The sequence below is a fragment of the Ascaphus truei genome, chromosome 7 (genome assembly GCF_040206685.1).
Source record: "Ascaphus truei isolate aAscTru1 chromosome 7, aAscTru1.hap1, whole genome shotgun sequence".
Taxonomy (NCBI): Eukaryota; Metazoa; Chordata; class Amphibia; order Anura; family Ascaphidae; genus Ascaphus; species Ascaphus truei.
The window spans coordinates 109,344,061-109,353,143 of record NC_134489.1 but is presented as its reverse complement, the minus strand read 5'-3'; the positions used below and the strand labels follow the sequence as shown (position 1 = coordinate 109,353,143).

Here is a 9,083-nt window from a genome sequence, read left to right as displayed (position 1 = left end):
CAGCAGAGGCTGGGGAGAGAAGCGGGGGGTGACGGGTGAGTCCGGAGGGGCGTGCGGGGCATGGCGGCTGGTGAAGGGGCGACCGGGTTTGCAGGGAGCCGCCATCTGCTTGGTGTCTGCGCATGCGCGAGATGGTGCGCGTGTGCAGGAGCAAGTGCAGTGGCCATTACATAGGCGCGCATGTGCTGTAGAACCAGTAGTGGGGTGGCCATCTTGTATTAGGATCCGCAGGGGAATTACAACTCCCAGGATCCCCTGGGGCGGCCGGATGACGCAGCTCAGTCAGTAGGGCTGCTACATTCGCTGACAGTTAGGACAGTTGGAGCCAGGACATAGAAAGGGAAGGTATGGTCTGGGTGTCAGTGGCACCCAGACTAGGTCAGATTAACCCCCCTTAGGTCCAAGATAGTCCCCAATCACCTAATCAGATTGTGGCTGCTACAGGGAAACCCCTAGCTAGGGACATTTCCCCATTCCCTGTATATAGTTAGTGTATAGTGCCAGTGAAGACGCCACATTGTGAAGCATAGCCTGCGGTCTGGGACCAGATCTAGGCATACATCATTAAAGACTATTTTATTGGGGCACACTCCAGCACGAAACCCCTCCAGAGACAACCGACTGCAGATCAGAGCGGGAGAGGATTCGACCGAGCGCGGCGTGGGACCATGTCTCGGATCCACGGACTCAGCGGCTCTGTTGACCTGGTCTGGACTGAGACCAGGAAGGTATTATATACATGTGCACCAACGGCCCAACACACTACGGGTAGCACTATCCCACACATGCTCTTTGGGGAAGGACTGGTCTGTGGACACTAACGGGTTGAGTTCCCAGACACCCCCAGTACTTTGGGGGGGTTCCGCCAGGGAGGTGTTACTTTGGGAGATAGAATATTGTATGGCCATATATATATTGTTGTGTCTTGCTGTGTGTCAGTATTTACTGTCGTTATATACTTCATTGTGTGTGTAATTACTGTCTGCATTGGGTTCCTGGGAAAGGCTATCCTACTGCGTTAGGATCTCTCCCGGGTGGAGGCGCTGTGTACCACGAACGTGATCACCCGGGCTCCCAGTGGCGGAGGATCAGGCCTCCTGTACGCCACTCAGGTAATACAGCACAGGTAGCCCCTTTAGTCAGGGGGAAAGAGGGTTACTGGTACATATACAATGTTGATTAGTTTAACCAGACTTATCTCACTGATTATTAGTATCAGCGTCTCATAAAACATCAAAGGAATCTCGCTAAGAAATTTCTGTACTTTTCCACTAAAATGACAGTTTTTGGCCCAGAACCGCCAAATATCACAGATTTCCGGTCCCTGGACGTTTGTGGAATAACCGCTTGTTGCCCGTGGTTTTGCCTCTTTCATGTGGACTTTTCTCACCCCTGAAACATGCAGATAACACCAATAAATTGAACATCGGATTTGGGGTAATCTCCCCCCCCCCCCGGCGCCATTATACACGGTGCAGCATTGCAGTGATATCTGCTTGTAATGTCGTCATTTCTGAGAATAGAAAAATATATAATTGTATTATATATATATATATATATATATATGTTTTCAATGTATTAAAGCTGCAGACCAAGCAATACCCTACGTGTTTTTTTTAAATAAATCAGTTCTGTACTATGAGAAAATATTTGTAGCATTTTTTTAAACAACTCTCAATTACATTTTTTCTGTATTATAATGTAACAAGTATATTTTGCTTCTATAGCAACCATTTACAACATCACACCCCCTTCCTCTTCTGAAACAGGCTCTGGGACACCCCTTTTTGAGCCCTGCCCTCTCTCTAGCTGTGCACCAGTTGTATCTAGTGACTGCCTGGTCACATGATCTTCTTCACAGAACTTTGCATATTTGGATCTCTACTGCTGCACTGACAGCCATTTAGTGAACCCCCGACTCGAATCTTCGCCGATCGATCACAGGAGAACAAGTCGATCGGCAACTTAGCTAATTACTTATCTTTGTGTGGATTGTATTGATGCGCATATGAAAGGGGAAAAAATAAAAAAAGACGGCAGCTTGATCGGCTGCTTTAAAAGGCAGATAATGGTGATTCAAGGTGGAATTGTAAGGAGGAATTCAACCACACATTATATATAGTGTATCTAAGTTATAGTAGGGAAAAATGACAAAACCCCTGCACCGTACAGTGTACAGCAAATAAAAACCCCACTTGTGAGCGCATTCACATGTATTCACATGTAGCATATAGTGCTTCCACTGCAGCCAGGGGTTCTGGGCAACATGCAAATGAGCACTCAGTGCTCCAGAATTGTAATACTTTGCATTCTTGTGCCTGTCTTTTGGGAGGGAGTCCACTGATCTTTAAGCCGCAGACTGCTAATGAGTTAGAGAAGATGAGGGTAACCCAGATGATAAGGTGTTCCTGTGCTATTGATTTCTGTCAGTAGGGGGGGCAGTGAACTCTTTGGAATGTAGGTATATACTGTATATATATATATAATCTGGTAACATATATAATCTGGAAACCTTTCCTTACTGGTCCGGGACCTGAGCTGCATTACAGAGAGTGGGAATGTCTTTCTTTTTAGTGCAGTTTCCCTGATTACAGTATCTGTTGTGTGTACCCAAAGTTTGCATGGTGCAAATAGTGGGTGTTATCGGGGATTGCAATGGTATGTCATTATTTATATAGCGCCATTAATGTACATAGCGCGTCACAGCAGTAATACACGTGACAATCATATAAATAACAAATAATACAAATAACACATAAAGGGGAATAAGTGCTTCAGACACAAAAGTAACATTTAGGAAAAGGAGTCCCTGCTCCGAAGAGCTTACAATCTAATTTGTTGGTAGGAAGAACGTACAGAGACAGCAGGAAGGTGTTCTGGTAAGTGCGTCTGTGAGGGGCCACGGTCTAAGTATGAGGTGTAAAGTATCAGCCACGGAGCTACAGTTACTCATATGAGTGTTACGTTCCTTGTTGTATACAGAACGGAGAGCACACAGTCCCACACTACGAGGTTCCCCGCCCGCAACTGTGTATTTTAATAGCATATTATTAAGCATAAACATTCTTTTAATAATAAGCGTATAACGTAAAAGACATTTATAGTCATTTATTTAATTAGCACCATGCTATTGTTAACGAATTGTTTACTTGTGTATAATGTAATACAGCTGCAAAGTCAGCAAAAATAAATAAAACAGGAGACATTGGAAGGACTTGTACAAAGTGTGCACATTTACTGTAGGATGGGATGTACAAGTCCCTGATACATGACAAAGATCAGCAGAGATTTGGAGACCAATAACAATGGGAAAAACAAAAAGGCAAAAAAAGAGGGGGGTAGGGAGTGTGAGTCAGGACCCCCAACCCCGTGAAGGACCGACACCTGCGCAGGTAACCTGACATCCCCCTTACCATGAAAAGCCCACCACAAATTAGCCAATTTCAACACCGACCCCTTGCTTCTGGACCTTGGCTCTGGGTATCCTACCTGCCGACAGGCTCCACCAATCGCAATGCCATCCGTGGCTACCACTGGACAAGTACACAAGTGACCCTGGGGTCAGAGTGCCATCCCACCAAAATTGGCTCAAGGCGACCATGAATTTCCCCTCATTGTCTTAATAACTTGTTGCGTTTCTATTGCATTTAAATAAAGTTACAAAATAAAGAAACTGAGATATATTTCTTAAATGATAGTCCATGCAAAGGACTGTTCCTGTGTTTATTGGGGATACCCAGCGTGCAATCACTGTAACAGGTACCACTTATTCCAAGTATGTCCGTGTGTTATTTACGTGGAATCTCAGCAGCCACGCCTAGTGACTGCGCGTGGCTACTGTAGGTGCAACCACATGTACTCTCACGTCTTACAATAGAGAGCCACAGCCAAGTCAGTTGCGGCTTTCTGGTACCAATGGGACCCTCGGAGTTTGGCCGCCATATTAAATTCCCGGCGGAAGCTTCAAACGCGAGAACCTAAAACTGTATCTCAGAAAAAAATGTGGCACCCGAATCTGAAAATAACGTGGGTCCGGATCGCAGGAAGCGCTGCGCTCAACTGTGTCTGACGCAATCCAGAAACAAACCGAATAATAAGCAAGCAGGTGGGCTCGCTGCGTTAAGGGGTCATGTATTAACCCGCTGAGTGCCAGGTACTGGTGGCACTGTTTTCTGTCACTCTACCATGGGATCGCTTAGGGTAGTGATCACATGGTCAAAGGCATGCCCCCCCAAACACCCCCCACCCCCGTTAGGCCTCGTTCAGGGTGCAGGCTTCGGAGGGAGGGCGTGCTGCCGTGCGAGCTGCCGTGGGACACAAAGTATTCAAATTGAATACTGGTTGTCAGGGTAGCAGCTGCCCTGTCTCCGAAGCCCGGAGTTGACGCTGGCTACAGTTTCAATAAACAAAAAATCATTTTTTGAAGCTGCAGCAGCGTCACTGGGACCTCGGCAGCCAATGAAATCATTCCTGAGAATGATTTCAAGACTGCAACTTGGATCCCTAAGCTGCCGTCTCTAGCCCCGCCCCCTTCCCGCCCCCTCCTCAACTCCTGAAAAAGTCTGCTGGGAGGATGAACACACATCGCCCAGCAGACTGCCGCCCGCCCTCCAGAACGCCCGCCCTCCAACTCCTGCCTCTGGCACCCTGAACGAGGCCTTACAATCGCGGTGTGAACGCCATCGCACCCTAGAAAGTGAGCGGCGAATACATGACGTCCTGCGTACCTTACAGGAGCCCTGGCGTGCTGGAGCGTGTGACGTGCAGAGGATGCGTTGGCACCTAAATGGTTAAAGTGAGATTTAAAGGAGCCCAGCCCTTTTCTTCCTAATTAGACCTGACTTTTGGTTTAAATTGATCACCCAGAGAGTAAATCAGAGGAGCCCGGGGGTGGGCGCTGCTTAATGTAAACCAAACCCATATCTTAACCCAGTCCTTATCTTGACCGAGCCCCTGATTGAGCCACCTGGGCTGAAAACCAGAATTGTTAGTGTCCCTTGAGAACTGGAGTTGGCCACCCCTGTCTTAACCCTTCCGCTGCCAAACGCAACGTGGGCCATTCTGGCAGTGAGAGGGTTAAAGTGACTTGCTCCCGGTGACTCAGAGCCAGCAATGGGATTTGAACTCAGTATTCCCACTTCAAGGCCAGCACTTTTCCTTCTCCTTTTGTGATAGGGTTAATGTCACTGCACTGGTTTATCACAGGCATAGCATGGGTACACGTGCATTTGATGAGCTGCTGCTTCCCACTGCAAAACTTCCAGGGGAGGTGAGGGTGGGGGACCCTCCTGATTTTATGCAGCCATAAATAATCTGCTCTGAGCCCTCAGTGTGGGTAAAGGAACCCACTTTGCTAATGCCTGTTGCAGCTCCGGCCTCCCCTATACCCTGTATAGCACAGCTCCTCCCCTATACCCTGTATAGCACAGCCCCCTCCCCTATACCCTGTATAGCACAGCCCCCCCTTAGAATAACACAATACAGGCATAAATAAAATAGCCTGTCCAATCAGAGAACGTGGGAAAACTGTGACAGCTCAGGAAAGGCAATCACAGGGAGAGGGTGGGACTGGCAATCACTTGGAGTGGGGGGAGGGCCTGAGGTTGCAGTTTGGTTGAATGAGAGTACAAAGGCTGGAAAGGTGCAGGCTGGGGAGAGGGAGGCAGTGCACACAGGGTGCATGCAGGATTTGGGAAGCTCTCCTGTATTTCCAGGGGTGAGGGCATTTTTTGGCAGCATGATGGATCCCCAGCAGCCTCAGTAAGGAGCACAGCCCTGGTTTGATGTGGGTGTGTGGTGGGAATGGCTCCTCACAGATAAGGTGTGCAGATATGATTTCTCAGCACTGTGAGAGGTTGCAGGAGCTGAGCACCCTGCAAAGGCTCCATCCCTGAATCAGCAGCAGCAGCAGCAGCAGCAGCAGCAGCAGCAGCAGCAGCGGCAGCAATCTGACTGAGGGAGAAGGATCTGCTCTGGGATTGAAATGCAGACATGCAAAAGCTGCATGCTTTGGAGATGACCCTGTGGATTGGCTGTGCAGATGCGACCCCCCAGATCCCAGCACAGGGGGGCAGATGTTGAATGCTGAAGGATTTGGGAGCTGTAGAAGTGGATGTGTTTTCCAAGGATCCCGTTAAATGCCCCCCCCCCCCCCCCCCCTAGCTGCATCTAATGCTGGATCTGACATCTGACCACGGCTGCTGTTTGCCAAAGGCTGCATCCGGTCAGCAGAGCAATGCTGTGTTGATATCAACAGTGTGAATGGGTTTCCAGTGATGTTCCCACTCGAGTCCATCCACATGCTTCACACCGCCGCCCCCATCCCGGTCCAGCCCCTGTAACACCATCCAGCGTTCCCACTGCAGATAGGGAGATTGGACTATTTGGGCCACACATTGAGCTGTTGTTTGGAGGCGCTGTTGACTTCAGGCGTTGTGGCATCCTCCCACAGAAGGATCATGTGCAGGGGGGTGTGAGTGGCAGCCTGGGTCATACACAGGTTCTCCTGGATCACCAGATCCTCTCTGCAGGAACCATGCAGATCCAGCGGGGAACTGGGCAGGAAGATAAAATAATGCCCCGCTCTTTGGGGTCCCAGATCTGCCCTGATCTGGGAGGGATTTACTAAATGCTATTTCATTCTTCTTATTACAGGATTACTGTGCGCGGTACTGGAGGGGGCATTGGCTATAACGCTGGAGCAGGATTACGCAGGATCTCAGCTGATCATTTTTTAATCCTATATATTTTTTAATTGTCGGGTTTATTTGATCTGGGGTGTTTTTGCTATAAACCTCTGAGGAGGTGATGGAGAGAGAGGACGATCCTGTCTAAAACGATGATGGATGTCGGATTGTTTACTTGGCATAGTTTACATAAATAGCCCTATTTCCCGGAGAAACCCCCTCTGCCCCCCAAAAACACCTAAACATGGCAACATTTACAGAGATTTGGATGTAGATCGGCTATGAACATGGGATTACAAGCACCTTTTCGGTACTTTTAGTGCAATTTAGTAGGACATCATATACATTTGAAGCACATTTTGATCTACCATTACAGATCATACATTATGTAACTTGCACCTGGACCGTGGGAGCCACCAGGACCTTCCCACTGTAAGAGGCCATGTCTAGGTCTAATAGTGTGAGCCCACCAGGATTTGGGGCCCCTGTCCTCCGGGCAGGTGCTGAGCACAGGTCAGCCTGGGGGGAGGCAGAATCCAGGGCAAATGGATACCCGTACTCTAGCAGGTCCTCCAGGAAGAAGACCTCGTGGATGATGGGCTTGTGGAGAAATGAGGAAGACTATGAGCCCCAGCAGGTGAAAAACACAGCAACGGCTTGCAAGGTGGGCTTCAGGTCTAAGTCCGCCTGGCAAGACCACAGGGAGGAGAACAGGAATAACAACCAGCCTGGCCACGCCACTCAGAAACACCCGGGTGGGGAGCTGAGGTCCAAATCTGTGGATCTTGGTTTGGACGAGAAGACCGGTAAGGGGAAGGCAGAAAGGGCTGAGGACGGGTCAGAAGTCCACTGCTCAGTGGGTATCTGCTGCTACAGTCTCCTGCAGATATTCAGGTCCAAGAAGTTCCAGTCCGATAAGCTGGAGAGGCTGTACCAGCGGTACTTCTTCAGGCTGAACCAGAGCAGCCTGACCATGCTTATGTCGGTTTTGATTTTGGTCTGCTTGGTCATGCTGATATTCCACTGCGTCCACGGGGGATACCTGGTGCCTTATGTAGTTGTCCTCTCCGTGGCCATACTCCTCATCTGTGTGCTCATAGCCGTGTGCAACAAGAACAGCTTCCACCAGGACTACATGTGGCTGGCTTGCTACGCTGTCATCCTGGTGGTCTTTATGGTGCAGGTAGTGGGGGTCCTGCTGGTGAGACCCAGGAGTGCCTCCGATGGGATATGGTGGACCATGTTCTTCATCTACACCATCTACACCCTACTTCCAGTCCGGATGAGGGCTGCGGTCATCAGCGGGATTGTATTGTCTACCATCCACCTCGCCATCTCCCTGAAGATCAATGCTGGAGATGACTTCTTGTTTAAGCAGGTGAGGTGCCTCTTACCCATACCTGTTACCCTTACCTCTTACGCTTAGCTTTTACCTCTTACCTGACCCTTCCCTTTGGATGAGGTTGGTGGGTACTGTAACATTTCATAATGTACAATAGCCACATGTACTGTAGACTTGGAAAGCTGCACTGGGTTTCACTGGGTTTCACTGGGTTTCACTGGTTCTGCTTGGCATTTTGCATGGGTGGTGTTTGCACATTTTGCATTAACACAATTTGGATTATGTTGCGATGTACAAGTTCAGCGAGTGGTTAGTATATTACATCCACATCTGCAAACAAATAACGAATAAATAATAGGTTGGGTTCTAATGGTCAAAGTCTTTCTGCAAAACTGGAGTAAAATTTAAGGGACACTGCACCAAATGGTTAAAGAAATAGGACTTCCAATTAAAACCGGATTTGTTTCCTTTGCTAAATCTGATGCTGTTCCTATAACAAGTCCAGGATTCAGGGAATGGCACAAGTCCTAAACATTTATAGCTAAAACTATTATTTGATTTAAGGTACTTCTGTTGACTGTTAATGCAGAAGTTTCACTTCTAACCTCTTATCTCTCATTCTCTGTGACTCCTGTTTCTCCAACTGTAATTAGAGTCCTATTAAAGCACAGGCGGCCAGTCCCCAAGGGCCAAAAACAGGTCAGGTTTTCAGGATATCCCTGCTTCCGCACAGGTGGTTCAACCAGTCTCTGCTTCAGCACAGGTGGTTCAGTTGATGACTGCCCCACCTGTGCTGAAGCAGGGATATCCTGATAACCTGACCTGTTGGTGGCCCTTGAGGACTGGCGTTGACCACTCCTGTATTGAAGTAATAGACTGTTTCAGGATATATGAAGTGCAGTCCGAAGTAGCTGTATTTTTTTTTTTTTTTGTCACCAGAAATGTTTTGGGTCCCTGCATAGTGATACTCTGCCTTTCTTTGTAGTGCTGCATGTGTCTTTTTCAGAACATTAACGAAATCTTTAAGATCCTAATTCTCGGTAGAGTACATAGGT

The 9,083-nt window shown here is 48.3% G+C and overlaps 1 protein-coding gene across 3 annotated transcripts in view; it reads left to right on the top strand.

Moving 5' to 3' along the window:
* Nucleotides 1–5,581: 5,581 nt before the first annotated feature.
* The window catches only part of ADCY5 (adenylate cyclase 5), a 240,829-nt gene continuing 237,327 nt past the window's right edge, over nt 5,582–9,083 (top strand). For 2 of the 3 annotated variants that reach the window (XM_075609884.1, XM_075609883.1), the window contains exon 1: nt 5,582–8,064. In XM_075609884.1, the coding sequence (XP_075465999.1) occupies nt 7,129–8,064 (936 nt within the window). In that variant the 5' untranslated portion in view covers nt 5,582–7,128. The remainder of the gene's footprint in view (nt 8,065–9,083) is intronic. The other variant, XM_075609885.1, reaches the window with a different exon arrangement.